The sequence below is a fragment of the Phallusia mammillata genome, chromosome 5, assembly GCF_965637545.1.
Source record: "Phallusia mammillata chromosome 5, kaPhaMamm4.hap1.1, whole genome shotgun sequence".
In the NCBI taxonomy this organism is placed as follows: Eukaryota; Metazoa; Chordata; class Ascidiacea; order Phlebobranchia; family Ascidiidae; genus Phallusia; species Phallusia mammillata.
The window spans coordinates 15,756,859-15,773,130 of NC_137256.1; the positions used below are offsets into that span (position 1 = coordinate 15,756,859).

Sequence of the window (16,272 nt, forward strand, 5' to 3'; positions counted from 1 at the left end):
ACTGTTTTTTTAACATGTTGTTAGTTTAAATCAGGGAGTCGAACCGGAACTGAACCCGAACCCGCGAACCGGTTTGAGCGGTTAATTTCATTAAACCCGAACCGAACCCGAACCGCTAATTACGATTTTCCAAAAACCCGAACCGGAGTTGAACCCCATATATTGTTTGGCGTTGGACCCGAACCGGAACCGAACCAGTAAATAATGCAGTCTGTTTCATATTTTGTGATATTTTTAAGAAAAAGCGCAGTGAAGAATACGCGAGATAACACTTATAGGGCGTGTCAAAAATAACAGTGCACGGGCAAATTTTTTTTAGAGTTTGATAAGGCCAGGCAATGATTTTAGAATTAAATGAAAACAAATAAAAATTTGAACCGGTTTAAAAACCGCAAACCGGTTCGAACCGGATAATTTGCCCAAACCGGAACAAAACCCGAACCCGAAAATAAACATTTTTAATAACCTGAACCGAACCCGAACCCTTAAAAACAAAACCAAGTGAACCCGAACCGAACCTGAACCCATTTGACAAGCGGTTCGACTCCCTGGTTTAAATACCGTATTTACTCGATTGTAAGCCGCCCTCGTTTATAAGCCGCCCTCGATTGTAAGCCGCATGTTGAGGTGTTAATAAAATAATGTAAGCCGCCCTCGATTGTAAGCCGCACGCTGGAATTTTAGATACGATTGTTTCCTTATACATCTTTCTGTAGTTATATAGTATGACTATTTGCCCATATCTGTTATTTACGTTGATAACTGTACACAACAGAACGTATATCGACGTATAATCTGTACACGCATACATGTTTTGAACCCCAAATCATTTAAAATGTTGGAGTGTAGAAATGATTTCGGTATAAAATTAAAATATAAGCCGCCCTCGATTGTAAGCCGCCCTCGATTATAAGCCGCACAAACGGCAGCTAAAAAACAATATAAGCCGCGGCTTACAATCGAGCAAATACGGTTTTTTTATTGCCTTGGTGATAAATTCACTATCAATTCAGTTCAAAAACATTTTGCATTGCAGCTAAAAATATCCATAAGATTTTGTTTTGACTCTACAATTATATGTGGTATAATGTGGAGATGGCCTAGCCTAGACAAGTAGGGCACGATATATACGGGATTATGGACATATTCCTAAAAATCGATGCGTTTTCTATGCAGGGGACGTCCCGAAATTGCAGTGAAACAGAGCTGCTTGATGTTGATAGCACAGCGTTACGTAAAGTATACATAGAATCACAGGCGCCGAGTAGGTGGTGTGGCGCCGCCACCTAGGGTTTTTAAAGCACGGTGGCCACCGTGGATATTTCGGTTAGTTTGTTACTGGAACGTACGAAATATCGTCAAATGCTTTCAACAAACGTGCTGGCGATACAGCAACAAAACGTGCCTCCAAACTGCAAACAGTTTTGGTTAGTGCCTAATTGTTTATGACGTCAAACAAACAATTGTTTGCCCCTTGACAAAACATTTTCTTACAATTGCTAAGCCAATGATAAACGTTACAGCAACGTGTTGAAAATGCCAACTTAACGTTATTTAATACATCGATTTTGACGAACGTTGCATTCTATGGAAAGTTTGTTTGGCTTTGAATTTGAGTTCTTGTAGTTGCTCGCATTAGTGACGTCATATTTTATGTCCGCCACCTTGCATTTTTGTAAAACTCGGCGCCGATGCATAGAATATACACTTTAGCACAGCGTAGATGCCCCTCCATATTAGTTCCTGAGGACTGTTCCTCAACAGTGTGCCATAAGTCGACAGGCATTTAATTTTTTACGTGCCCTTTAAAAAATATTTTTGTTTTATCCTTTCATTGACGTTGGTTGGAGCATTTGTTAATATATTTCATAAAATAACAAATATGTTTGTGCATTTGTTTTCAGCTTGTAACTCTAGTATGTAAACAATAGAATTTGAAAGCAAGCAACATGTTTGGCTTGGTCCAAATGTGCGACACTGTAAAAATTCAACCTTGGCTTTTTAACGTTGATCTACATGACGCAATTAAAGTGGAATTGAACAGAAGGTTTGCAAATAAAGTTGTTTGCAATGTTGGACTTTGTATTTGTCTTTTTGATATTTTGGAATTCAAAGACTCTTTTGTGTTTCCTGGAGATGGTGCATCCCATACCAAGATACACTTCAGATGTATTGTGTTTCGCCCCTTTATTGATGAAGTTGTAGTAGGAAAGATCAAGGGCTGTTCACATGATGGTGTTACCGTGACTTTAGGATTTTTTGATGATATTCTTATACCTCCGGAAGCACTTCAACAACCTTCAAAATTTGATGAAACTGAACAAGTTTGGGTGTGGGAGTATGAAACTGATGAGGGTACACATGATCTATTCATGGATGTAAGTGAGCCTGTAAGATTCCGTGTTGTTGATGAAACCTTTACAGACACAACTCCATCCACAATTACTGCTACAAATGAAACTAAACAAGAAGTGCCATACAAAATTAAAGCAGTTATATCAGAACCTGGTCTGGGGTTGCTTTCATGGTGGTCAAATGGTTAAAAAAATAAAGTACTGTGTTTCCTGATTAGCCAGTCTGAAGAATATAGCAGGTTTTGGGTGTGCAGGACCACTACTTTTTGTGTCCAAGTCCACATGCAAGACCAATTATACTGGGTACAAGGTCAGGCAGTACGTAATGCTAAATTTACATGAATAATACGATTAGGTGTGGCGTGCAATTTTTCATAAATAACTCGCGTGTTCAGCTGCCATACTCTACCCTGTAGAGTCTACAGACTGGCAGCTTAGTATATGTGTATAATTTTTGGTACCTATGGTTAAGGCTTCAGTTTAATATGTTGTCTCAGTTTCAATCAGTTTAATATGTTGTCAACGAAGACATGAAGTACAATCCCCGACACAGGCTTTGTAAGTTATATGCCAACATTACGTTGCAGCAGACTGTGGCCGTGGGCCACATTATCATGTAAGGCCGAAAACTGTCTGTGGTCCGCTCAAAATCCCATCATAGGGCCGGATGTTACTCGCCCTTGGTTTACATGTTTGTAGATCAAAGATATTGTCAAATATCACAGGTATAATGATAGCTGTGCAAACATTTCGTATGGGGTACCAGGGCCAACATTATTAGTCTCAAATTGTCATGAAGATCATTGCTCACAATGTGGTGAATGGCAGTCCACCTGCCTAATGGTTTATTCAGAATTGCCTTCCTGGCCAATTGATAACAATAATGCCTATTGACAGAGTTATAGGTTTGAAACTAGGATTAAACTGAGTCAGGTCAATACAATACCTTGTACCATTACATAGGGCTTGGCTTAAACTTAAAAGTTTTTGTCCTAATCTTAGTTGGAGCAGTGCCACAGTTTTTAACCAAAATAAAAGAAGCATAGGCAGTTTTATGTGTGATATTTAGGTCTACCATATTTCCATCCCCAAAAAGGAGGACACATTGTTGAAAAGAACAAGAAAAAACAGTCCCCCCCTTCAGAAATTAAATGATATATAATATAGTTTGGATAAAGTTTGACGTTTATCACACCACAACATTAAAATAAGCTTGTATTTTTAAAAAGGAAAACCTGTATTCTTTAAAAAATAAGCTGAAGATCTATATTCTGCTGTTTGGAATAGCACAATCATCACATATGTATTTGATAAATCAGAAATTCCTTTGAAAGGAGGACCGTTGGGCAATTTTTCTTGTCCTCGGAGGACAACTTGGTTTTTGTTAAAAAGGAGGACATGTCCTCCCAAAAGAGGATGCATGGTAGGCCTATGATATTGCACTTATGATAGGCTTTCAAGAGTAACTTTCTTTTATGATATTAATAAGCTTCAAAATGTTTTCATTTGTAGCATAAGTTCCTAAGCTGTCATCATTGTTTATCACGACATTCCAGGTAACCCCCTCATCCAGATCACATTCAGATTCAGCATCATCAATTCCTGTCACAAACTGCCAGCCCCTAGCAATTCGTGTTGTTTTACTTGCTGTTATTCGAACAAAAATAAGTTTTGTGTTGGCAAAGTTCCTCTCAAAAAATGCCAAATCTGACTTGCGGCGAGCATCAGTTACAATCCAAACCTGTTTAGCTGAAAAAGGAGCAATTGCCAGTTTGCAAAAATACTCTGGATCATTGTTTCGTATATCCTCACCCCATGCTATCATTTTTTCCCTGTACAACTCTTTGTAATCACTGGACTTTAGTAGTTCTTCATAATTTAGCCCATTTTCTTTGGCAAATTCAAACTTTAGGGGTGCTGACAGTCTAATTGTATCACATCTTTCTATTCCAATAATGTGGGATACTTTCGAAGCAATAAAGTCTTTTCCACTTTTACGTTTGCCACTAAAAATTACAATAATGTTTGGCATGACCAATGATGTGTTTGCTGTGGGTTTATAAATATATGTATAAAAACAATTTAAAATGAACTTTGTATGGTTTAGCAGCTACTATATGTAGTATATTAGGGTGGAATGAAAACGTTTTAAATTGTTATGGTAGGAATTTGTTGATAAAGGTTGGGAACCACTAATTTATAGGGATGATGAAATAAGCTGTTCAGATAGACTTTAGACTATATGGTCGCTCACTCATATTTTCCAATACTTATTGCATGAAAAAAATCGTCAAAACCACAATGATTACTTGGGTTTTTATGATATACCACGAAATGCGCTAAAATATTCACCAAGCCGGAAATAGCTGCGCAACATGGAACCACCTTGTCAATGAAAGAGCTTATACCTTACCCTATCATAAGCTTATTAAGTCACAACTCACAACATAGTTGTGTTCATATGATAACGTCTTGGAAAATTTCATGAAATTGAAATATTCTCGAAAAAAGACGAAAATGAAACCATTATCATTTCACCGAAATGCGAAGTACGAAAATTCTTAATAAGCGTTACGCATCATTGCGTGTTGTTTCAAACATTTTTTTTTACTTCTTTTAAAAAAACAACGTAGACGTGGTTTAGGTACGTACTAATCGGCATTGTGTCCCACACACAAACGTACGGGGCAGGGGTGGGCAATTAATTTTTGAAAGGGTCCACATAAGAAACCTGACTTATGGGTAGAGCTACTAACACTGAGCACAGCCTTTGGCCCGGTCTGAGAACTTCGGGTAGGTGGCGCAACGGAGCATAGGCGTTTATGGTGCTGTTACAGCAATTTGGGTTTATGGTAAGAATAATTGCTGAGTCAGCACCATAAACGCCTATGCTCTGTTGCGCCACCTACCAGAAGTTCTCAGACCGGGCCAAAGCCTATGCTCAGTGTTAGTAGCTTTACTTGACTTATGTCCGAGGACCAAACCAACGATAACTTGGTTAAACTTTATTCTACATTTGACCGTTGTAATGCAAATATTTATAGTTTGCATAAAAAATAAGCGGGCAAATTGAGATGAAAAATATCAATTTAGCTTGCAATATTCCGCTGAAATGTTAAAACTCAAAGTTTTTGTTCAATTAGGTTGATCAAATTCGCGTTTAAGCTTTCCAGTTTGTAAAAATCAGATTTATGTGATTTTCCCATCCCCGCTGTATTATTTTGACACAAAAGAGCACTATAGGCTTTATCGCGTAACAATGGATTGAACAACTTGTGTTTCATGACAATTCAGCATCACACGTAGCTGTTAGCCTACGCACGTGCATCACTACGTAATTATAGATAACAAATGGCTTTTTAAAATAACAGCAAAATTGCCGTATTTCATGCATAGCATAAATAGACCTATTGTTGCGCTGTCTTTTAATTGGTAGAGGGCGTGACTCTATGCGCCCAGACAGCACAGCAGGGGCGATCGCTTAAATTCCTAGAACGGTTCTCAACGCGCCTTTCCTCGCGCTCAACAACTCCAGGGCACCAAGAGCCAAAATAACGAAATCTTTTATTAAGGCAATTTAGGACAGATGTGGCGCTCGAGGGTTCAGCAGCAAGACGAGCACAAAGGTAAGGAAACAGACGAGAAATTATCAGTACAGTTGACTCTTACCGAACTATTATAGGACCCGAGTCACAGTAACATTCAAAGCGATCAGGAGATTTTAGGTTCTACAAATACAGCATCAAATTCAATAAACATCACCAAACCACATTAGTAACGAATTGCGAGAGTTTAAGCAACAATGCTTACCGGAATAATTCAGTTATTTACAGCAACAGCACGTTGGCTGACGACGGTGGAACCAATAGTCCAGAAATGCACAATTACACATTGGACGACCGGCAACAGTTCAGTTAGCACAAATTTCCTATTCGTTACCAAGGAAACAAACATAACCGGTCAATTAAATAAAGCATGCTGCCTCTATAACATCCAGTCGCTAATAAACACGAGGCACAAAGTCTTTCTATGGATTTTGACGAGGCAGCCACACTTCCAAGACGTGACTTCAGTAAAACAATGACAAGGTTGTGACATCATAAGCACCGATTGTGTGATATATGATGTCACCGGGTTGCACAACATTGCGGCCTTACAAGTGAGTTAAGGCTACTGACGGAAACATAGAAAACACAATAATATGTACAGTGGCGATGTAACACCTATATTGGATTGATGTTTTAATTTACTTAAACCTCACGCGGGCCAGACAGGGACAGCCAACGGGCCGGATGTGGCTGCGGGTCGTAAAATGCCCAGGTCTGGGATAGGGTATACTTCAACTTGTTTATAGTGATGCCCATACATTACAGCGTATTGTCCAATATAACGAATAAAATAAAAATACATTCCGCGCCTAATATTTGTCTATAAATTGGCACAGATGTGTGTTAGAGCAAGTGGTTTCAACTCGTAAAGTCCAATTTATGGTCTCTTTTCGTATTTGCCAACGAAATGACTTTTACGGATGTATGCTCGCAAATGTTGCTCACACATAAACGCATATACAGCATAGTGTCCAATGTTCAGAGCAAAATAAAAATAAGCGCGTTAGTGGTTTGGCGAGGAGGAAGCTTCGAAGATTGATGCAAAACCAAACCGCTGTAAAACAACATAGAGAATTGTATGACAAGTTAAAACCCGAGGAATGCTGGTTAGGAGCCCACACATTTTTGCCATCGCAATCAGTTTTAAACAACATCAAAAGTGAAATCAAGTTTAGTGAACACAGGAGCAAACTGTGGTTTGTTAATTTAAATCTGACTCGGATCTCAATGAACAAAAAAGGAAATCAGTTTATTCGGTTAATTTGCTTGCACCCAGCAATGGTTTGTTTGTATTCCAACAAATCTGTGCCAATTTATTGAAAAATATTCGGCTCGGAATGTATTTTTAATTGTTTCGTAACAGTGGACTAGCTGTGTATGCATTTATATTTGGGCGACCTATATGTAAACAAGTATCGGTGAAAGTCATTTTGTTGGCAAATACTGTTTGAAACCAGAAATATGACTTTATAAGCTGAGACGTCTTGCTCTAATCTAATGTACATCTGTGCCAATTTATAGAAAAATATTAGGCTCGGAATGTATTTTTATTTGTTTCGTAACAGTGGACTAGCTGTGTATGCATTTATATATGGGCGACCTATCTAAACAAGTGTCGGTTTAAATCATTTCGTTGGCAAATACTGTTTGAAACCAGAAATGTGACACTACAAGCTGAAACTTCTTGCTCTAATGTACATCTGTGCCAATTTATAGAAAAATATTAGGCTCGGAATGTATTTTTATTTGTTTCGTAACAGTGGACTAACTGTGCATGCATTTGTATATGGGCGACCTATGTAAACAAGTGTTGGTTAAAATCATTTCGTTGGCAAATACTGTTTGAAACCAGAAATGTGACTTTACAAGCTGAAACTTCTTGCTCTAACATACATCTGTGCCAATTTACAGAAAACTATTAGGCTCGGAATGTATTTTTGTTTGTTTTGTAATAGTGGACAATACAGCGTGTATGCATTGATGTATGGGCATCACTATAAACACGTTGTAGTATACCCTATCTTTACGTTTGTGTATGGGACGTTTTCTCCTATACCTCACAATGTCCATTAGTACGTACCTTGACCGCGTTTAATGGTTAAAAAAAATGAAAAAAAAATTTTGGAAATTTCACGCGATGGTACGTAACACTTATTAACAAATTTCGCACTTTCCATTTCGGCGAAATGATAATGGTTTTTATTCAGTTCAGACTCAGAGATCAGACAACTGAACGCTTTTAAAGCAAAAAAATAAAATAATTCAAAGAGTGAAATGACATCAATCAATCAAGGAGCATGATATTTCATTTAAAAGTTAGTTGTTGGTGTAAAGATCCTGAAATGTGAAAATTATAAGACCAGTCACGCAAATAAGATGTCTGTTATTTTTAATTATGTCTCAACTCTCAATGATTCAATCCAACCCATCGCATCTTAGTCAGACTAAGACTGAGTCAGTCTTATGATTTTTCAACTTACGACACTAACCTATACATTTACAACCTATTTGTTTCTACTCTCTTACTCTTACTGCTTTTTGTTTATCTGTATTTTGTGTACATAGTTTGTCAAATTGAAAAAAATATGGCAGATAATATGACATGTACCTTGTTTAATGGAGATCAGTTTAAATGTGTAAGTATAATTATTTAGTTGTTGTTAATATTGCAAGTTTTGTGATTAAATAAAAGTATTACTTGTATGTCACAGAATGTTGTCATAGCATTAAAGCGAACAACAGGATCTTTGTCCCTTATTGGCTGGTAAGTAGGTTGTGCAATGTTCAGATAACAGGCCAATTTGAACTTCCGTATTTTATGTAATTTTTGCCTTTGACTTAACTGCTTCTCGTCAAAATAAAGTGTGTTGTTACAGGTTCTTTCCCACAAATAGTAGGCATCATATGTTGACGATCACTGATTAAATGTGTAATTTTTTGTCAAAATAAGAAACAGTGCATCCTAATTTTTACTTGATATTTTGTATTTACTTTTACACTCGTATTTGCAGGATGTCTGATATAATGCCCACATGGGCAAAATATGAATAAAATTCAACCTTGTGGTATAAAGTGGAAACGAAAAAGCCAGTGACCTAAATAAGATGTTAAACTCTGTTGCGCAAAGCACTTCCGCAAAAATATGTAACTTAATTACAGGACAGCGCAAAAATAAATTACTTACTTACTTACTTACTCTCCTTCCCTGAAGGGGACACATAATGTTTTTGTCTGTATTTTCTTTCTTTTTTGTGTCTAACACTGGTTTGTTACACGTGTTTGGTCAAGAAAGAGTGCATTAAACTTTACACACATGTTAGTTAGTTATTGAAAGTTCTCTTAAAGTTGCACCCAGAATACCCCCGGGACCCCAAATGCTTACTAAAGAACATGATCAAGGAATTTCATACTTCGTTGGTTGGTGTTTTGCAATATATTCAAATGTATTTTATAGCTTTTTGTTGGATTCACCCATTTTTTACCCCTTTAACCCCAAAATATTTGTTTTTGGCGTTAGCCAATTCTTCAGTTCAAAAATACAAGCCCTAATGTGCTGAAATTTTAAACAATTGTTTGTAGTTGGTTATTATGGGTCCCCTTCCCTGAAGGGGACACATATTGATTTTACTCAAATTGTTTTTGTTTTTTTTCTTCTTTTTTTTTTCTCCCCAAAGTTTGTCCGACTCGTTTTTCCATGAAATGTTTGATGGATTTCGATGAAATTTACACAGATGGTAGATATAGTTATGTAGATGTGCATCCCACTTTGTTTTTGTTGATAACCCCAGTATTTACCCTGCTAGCCCCCTTTTACCCCAAAGTTTGTCCGACTCGTTTTGCCATCAAATGTTTAATGAATTTAGATGAAACTTACACAGATGGTAGGTATAGTTATGTAGATGTGCATCCCACTTTGTTTGTGTTGATAACCCCACTATTTACCCCGCTAGCCCCCTAAAATGGTTTTTTTCACCCAAAGTTTGTCCGACTCGTTTTTCCATCAAATGTTTAATGGATTTGGGTGAAATTTGCACAGATGGTAGATATAGTTATGTAGATGTGCATCCCACTTGGTTTGTGATGATAACCCCACTATTTATCCCGCTAGCCCCCTAAAATGTTTTTTTTTCACCCATAGTTTGTCCGACTCTTTTTTCCATCAAATGTTTAATGGATTCGGATGAAACTTACACATATGGTAAAGATAGTTATGTAGATGTGCTTCCCACTTTGTTTGTGTTGATAACCCCAGTATTTACCCTGTTAACCCCTTAAAATGGGTGAGGTTTTAAACAGTGTCGGAATGGGCTGAAATTTGGATAGCTTGAAGAAGAGGCCATTTATAGGTGTTGATTGTTGTGTTCAACCCTGTAGCCCCAACATTCACCCCACTAGCCCCCAAAGTGTAAAACGTATTTGTATGTTATTGGGCACCACAAACGAAAGATTTCTGTGGCCCAATAGTGTTACAAGGGCAACCAGTTGTGTGTTACTTGTGTTTGTGGGTTGCTTGTTGGACGTTTTTGTGGCATGGCAGTTAGGGGGTTGTTAACAGCCCTATGTAGTCAGAAGCATTAATGGTTGTTGCTCAAAACACCTCTAGTGGTCAAACCTTTAAACATTGGCGGATTGGGCTCAAATTTTGTAGTACTATTGATTGAATTATTGTGGTTTCATAGTATTATTATTTAAGCCCAGTGCTGATCACTGTGTTTTACCTTACAACACCCGACTTTCTCATGGTTATCTCTTGAAATGCATTATTTTTAACTTTGCATGTGTGGGGACCCATGAGTTTCTGCCTGCAGAAACAACTAAGGTTATAAAAGACGCTGGATAATGTGGGACCCAATATAAAATAAGCAGAGGAAATATATGAATGTTTTAAAATAGGTTATAGTGTATAGGCAATGACAAAATGTGCTAAGCCACCCTTCTAGTTTGTTTAGCATTTACGTTTAGTATTTATTTTTAGCTCAATCGACCCAATGGTTACCTTTACAGCCCATAATATGTATACACTGAACAGTCAGATAGAAGTCCCAAGGGAGTAATTCACTGGTTTACAATTGAGGCAATTTAATGCAGAGCGGGTTGTCTCTGTTTCATGCATGCAAAGACTTTTACTAGGCAGTCTTTTTGGATGATAAGGTTTCACACAGTGGACATAGTTATGGGTCCCCTTCCCTGAAGGGGACACATATTTTTTTGTCTATATTTTTTTTTTTTTCTAATGCGGATTTGTTCCCACGTTTTGGTCAAGAAAGAATGGTTCAAACTTTTTCAAATTTACCACATTATAGGTATTGGTCTAAAGATGGTCCATGTGCATTTTGACCCCGTTTGATCCTTCGGTTCACCCACAACCCCCAAAAACGTGAAAATTTTGAAACGCCTATACTTGCTAAAGTACTTCATTTAGAAGTTATATGCTTTGTCATTTGGTGCAATATAAGGTATTTCAAAGAATCTTGTACCTTAAAAAAATATTTACCCATTTTCACCCCTTAAACCCCAAAATATTCGTTTCTGTCTAACGCTGGTTTGTTAAATGCGTTTGGTCAAGAAAGAGTGCTTTAAATTTATTCAAATTCGCTCAGATGTTAGTTATTGTTCCGAATTTGATCTTCCTGAAGTTTGACCCCAAACAACCCAGCAGTTCACCCACAGGACCCCAAAACGAAAAAAATAAAAACGGCTGTACTGACCCAAGTACATAATCTAAGGGTTTCATGCTTTGTTGGTTGGTGCAATGTAAGCTATTCTAAAGAATTTTGTAACTTTTTATTTAATTCACCCATTTTTACCCCTTAAACCCTAAAATAATAAGTTTTAGGCCAGAAATACAAGCCCTAATGTGGTGAAATGTTAAACAATTGTTTGCAGTAGGTTGTTCGTTTAGTATTTGCCTTAATCGGCCAAATAATTACTTTTACAGCCCATAATATGTATACACTGTCAGTCAGATAGAAGTCTCAACTCTCAAGGTAGTAATTCACTTGTTTTCGATTAGGGCGAGTGAATGCAGCGGGAGTGCTCAGCTTGATGTCCGGACGGACGTTTTACGAGACAGTCGTGTTGGTGATAAGAAATCAGCTGTTATTGCGCAGCTATGCTATGTCGTTTTATTAAGTTATCAAGCACATTTTCATTAAGTTATCAAGCACGTTTTATTAGGTTATCAAGCACATTCCCCTTCCCTGAAGGGGACCCATATTGTTTTTGTCTATGCATTTTTTTGTTTTTTTCCGTCTAATGCAGATTTGTTCCCATGTTTTGGTCAAGAAAGAATGGTTCAAACCTTTTCAAATTTACACACATTATAGATATTTGTCTAAAGATGGTCCATGTGAATTTTGACCTTGTTTGATCCCTCGGTTCACCCACAGCCCCCCAAAACGTGAAATTTTTAAAACGGCTATACTTGCTAAAGCAGATGATTCTGGAGTTTCATACTTTTTTTATTGGTACATTGCAGCGTATTTTAAAGTATTTTATAACTTGAAGTTGTATATATCCGTTTTCACCCCTTTACCCCCAAATATTTGTTTGTTTGTTCACATGTTAATGGGGTCAAAAATACAAGACTTAACCTGCTGAAATTTTAAACAGCTGTGGATAGGGTGCTCCTTGTTGGCTGTTAAAAATTTCGGTGCAATCGGCTCAGTAATTACTCTTACAGCCCCAAATATGTTTTTACATGTTGTCTTTTGTCAAATTTGTGCTTGCTCAGTGCACAGCTGACTCAATGGGAGTGATTGGCGATAGTGGGCGCATGGAAAAATGCCTCTGCTTCACGCATGAACGCAGTTGTCACTTGACCATTTTTTCAATGGTTGGAATTAAGATGTTACGATGTTAGTTACATTGCGCTGTAAACATTAATGTAGGTCAACTTATTCGTGTTTCGAAACGCAGAGCGACAAAACAGGATGATTTGTTATACCTGTGTAATGTGACTTCTCAAACTGAAAGCGTTAATAAAACTGTTTCAGAACAGGTTTTGGACATAAAAAGCCCAGCTAAGCAATCGTATTGTTGGTGTGTAGAAACTTAACGGCGCCAGGGAACGCTATGTGCGGATTAAAAATCATAATTCTATTCCAGTTTAACAATGATTGTGCCCTATTTTTACTGTTACCAAATCGCATATGCATATCTGTGGGGACCCATTAGATTATGATTGCAGAAACAATTATGTTATAAAGTGCCAGGAAAAAGATAGGGACCCAATGAAATGTAGGTGCCAAATATATATCCATTATAAATACAGTACATGGTATATGTGATTTATCGTTAAATATGATGTAGTATATATAAACTGGCAATATATAGGAAAACCACTATTCTAGTTATTGTTTGAGTTGGGTGTGAAGTTGAGTAATGTGTTTCAAGTATCATGTAATAAATCACATGGCATTCCTTTTCAGACAAACCTACTGTCTGGTTAATAGACTTGCCCCAAATGCATGACACATAGATATATCAAAAACAAAATTTATGACAAACAATCAGGCAACTCCTGACTTTTAACATTGGATTGTTATCTATGTTTTGCCAATCTATTTACTATCTTTCCTTATTATTACTTTTTCTTTTTAGCATTTTTATGATTGCAACAATATGGTTGTTTCGGAAGTACAATATTTTATCTCAGCGACTAATACTTTACCTAAGTATCGCTGCATTGTTGGATACAATTGGCTACCTCATGGGAGATATGACACCAGATGGACCACAATGTGACTTTGAAGCATGGTGGTTAACTTACTTTGGTAAGTACTGTAAACAGTGTTTGTTAGCTTCTGCCTGCCACTGGTATTTCATGTGGATTGATTCTTTTTACCATACAAGCGAAAACAATATGCATGTAAACACAGTTGTCTGTATATAGCAATTAATCATGACAGCAGTCATAACAGGTTGCTGTTATTTTGTTTTTAGACTGGACTGTCCTGATGTGGGTTTCATGTCTCACCTTTAATTTGTTCTTTAATGTTGTGATGCAGCGTCGCACTGAACGATTTGAAAAATTGTATCATTTATTATGTTGGATTGTGCCACCATTTCTGCTTAGCTTGCTTCCTTTAATTGGTGATAACTATGGTCCAGCTGGAGCTTGGTGGTAAGGCTTAAATTTTGTGTTGTAACCTACCATATTCTCCCAAAATGTTGTAGTTGCTGGATAGGTGCCAAACATGGGTATGGTTCGGTTGCAGGCAAACCCGGACAAAAATCTTGGGTATGCCACATAACAGACACTGGTGAAACTTTTCCGCAAGTGGGTCCCATTTTTGTAATGTGCAATGCTGTGTTCATTCCATAAACATGCTTTTATTTGCAACAGTAACAAAAAGGCCTTGCGGTAGAATAGCGTTGTGCAAAACCTTGTCTCATCATATGTAGCAGCCAAAAAGACATTTGGTATTTCATGACGTAATTTTGTGATGTCATAGTATATGGCATTACCAGAAAAAAGTTGGGTTGGGTGCCTGTAAAGACGCCTTTCTAGTTTATCTAATTGCAGTGGATTAATTTTTTTTGTTACAGCTGGATTAAACATGATTCCATGGCTTGGAGATTTGTCATGTAAGATATATATAGTTGAAGCAAGTATTGTGTGTGGTTCTTATCATGTGGTTTCCAGATGGTATGTTCCCTTGTTCCTTACAATCTTGGGGTTATTTGTCACATATTTCTACATAATCTTCTTCTTGAGACGGAAGTTAGGTTCATGGCAAGGAAACTATGACCCAGCAACTGAAAGGGATAATCTACAAATAAAGGATGACATAAAAGTTCTGAAGGCTTACCCTTTTGTGTATTTGATTTTGTCTATATTTCCACTGATTTTGAGGTTTGTGTTGCCTATATTATGCACTTTTATTGTCAAGGGTCTGAAGATGTGACAAAAACGGTTGTTGTTTTTATTTACTATTCTCTAAATCGCAACTGTATTAAATAGTAATTAAGCTTTCATCCCAGGTATTACTTTTTCTCTTTTCCTCCCCATCTTGGAAAAAAAATATTTTTTAATGTGAAGTCTGATATTGGTTGACTTTGTGGATAAAACATGAGCCGAAACTGGCATGTAATTTTTTTTCATAAAAAGACAATATTGATCATAAACTTAAATAATTACAATTCTTTAAAAACTAAACTTTTTGTGCTGTCTGTCTTAATCCCAAATAATTCGGGGTTAAGTAGTAAAGAACCGTGAAAAAAATGAAATCCTGGATTTTTTAATTTTGTCACTTATTCCAAAATGTACTATACTTTGTGGAAATAGGTTCAAAACCAACAGATGAATAAAATATATTTGTTCCTAGTTTGAATAAATGGGACATTTAATTTTTTATCACAGAATACACAATGCATTTTCAGCGGAAGGGGATGATGTTTATGCATTGTGGATTCTAACTGCATTGACAGCTCCATTACAGGGTGCAGTAAATGCTGTAGTGTTTGGATTGGACCCTGATACCCGCAGCAAGTTAACTTGGGCACATATTCAGGTGAAGTTTAGTAATTAATGTATTTTACTGTCGCTTTTTATTGAAAGTATTTTTAAAACTGTTTTGTTATTAGAGACAATTATGCTTTTTCAAACTTTCTTGCATTTTGCAGTTGGCATGGGCCAGCCATTTCAACCGATCAGCTATTCGTGAATATCCAACAGTTGCTGGTAGCACTGTAAATTTAAGCCAAGAAGTACCAGATTTTAATAGTTTGCCAAATGATGATGCAGATGTTGTGAGGAGAAATTCTGCTGAACGAAGATATGGTTCCATGCCTCCTTAATGATACTTTCAGTCATATGATATCACTTGATTTCTAGTTGTGTATGCAGTGTTGGACAAACTTTTCAGAGTGATACTGTGAAACACAAACTTTAAACTTGCTAATCCTTTTGGATCAATATGCAAGCCCTCAAACAATTTATAGCAAAACTAACAAGTATTAAAAGTAAATAACAATATCACACACATTTGTTCAAATTCTATTGTTGGTTTTAATGGCCTTTAGAAGCAGTATTATTTCACGCATGTTCTTAGTTTGTGACACCTTGATCATCATAAATTAACAGGTTGTGACGTTTTTTGTTAAAATGATCACGATTGTAACTTTCATGTAGTATATTTTTAATTTAATGTGTTAATTTGTGATCTTGCACTATTAAAAGCATATTACAAGTTCCAAAACATTTGGTTATAAATAGGACCTAATTGGTCGCTCTGCTAGATAAATCGAGTTTTATTGCATACCACACATAGATTTTATTAAAAAGCGCCTTTTGGATATTGACATTT

At 36.8% G+C, this 16,272-nt stretch overlaps 2 protein-coding genes across 3 annotated transcripts; both read left to right on the plus strand.

Moving 5' to 3' along the window:
• Window positions 1-1,242: 1,242 nt before the first annotated feature.
• LOC145230297 (DNA-directed RNA polymerase III subunit RPC8-like) lies at window positions 1,243-4,443 on the plus strand. 2 transcript variants are annotated; one of them, XM_080095684.1, is made up of 2 exons: window positions 1,243-2,378; window positions 3,911-4,443. In XM_080095684.1, the coding sequence occupies exons 1-2, from the start codon at window positions 1,950-1,952 to the stop codon at window positions 4,202-4,204; spliced, it is 723 nt and encodes a 240-aa protein (XP_079951810.1). In that variant the 5' UTR covers window positions 1,243-1,949; the 3' UTR covers window positions 4,205-4,443. The 2 variants fall into 2 exon arrangements, with proteins under 2 accessions (XP_079951810.1, XP_079951811.1); XM_080095685.1 differs by having other exon boundaries at window positions 3,867-3,978.
• A 3,898-nt stretch (window positions 4,444-8,341) lies between these two features.
• LOC145228986 (cyclic AMP receptor-like protein A) lies at window positions 8,342-16,164 on the plus strand. Its single transcript, XM_080094222.1, has 8 exons — window positions 8,342-8,598; window positions 8,674-8,726; window positions 13,565-13,737; window positions 13,907-14,087; window positions 14,513-14,551; window positions 14,610-14,819; window positions 15,327-15,477; window positions 15,590-16,164. The coding sequence occupies exons 1-8, from the start codon at window positions 8,548-8,550 to the stop codon at window positions 15,761-15,763; spliced, it is 1,032 nt and encodes a 343-aa protein (XP_079950348.1). The 5' UTR covers window positions 8,342-8,547; the 3' UTR covers window positions 15,764-16,164.
• The last annotated feature ends 108 nt before the right edge of the window (window positions 16,165-16,272 follow it).

What these genes read in the sequence shown, in the direction of transcription:
- LOC145230297 (XM_080095684.1), top strand. Translation starts at nt 1,950, where the DNA reads ATGTTTGGCTTGGTCCAAATGTGCGACACTGTAAAAATTCAACCTTGG. An exon ending in CACATGATCTATTCATGGAT is followed by an intron (nt 2,379 to 3,910) that starts GTAAGTGAGCCT and finishes ACGACATTCCAG; the next exon opens with GTAACCCCCTCATCCAGATC.
- LOC145228986 (XM_080094222.1), top strand. Translation starts at nt 8,548, where the DNA reads ATGGCAGATAATATGACATGTACCTTGTTTAATGGAGATCAGTTTAAA. An exon ending in ATGGAGATCAGTTTAAATGT is followed by an intron (nt 8,599 to 8,673) that starts GTAAGTATAATT and finishes TGTATGTCACAG; the next exon opens with AATGTTGTCATAGCATTAAA. An exon ending in ATGGTGGTTAACTTACTTTG is followed by an intron (nt 13,738 to 13,906) that starts GTAAGTACTGTA and finishes TTTTGTTTTTAG; the next exon opens with ACTGGACTGTCCTGATGTGG.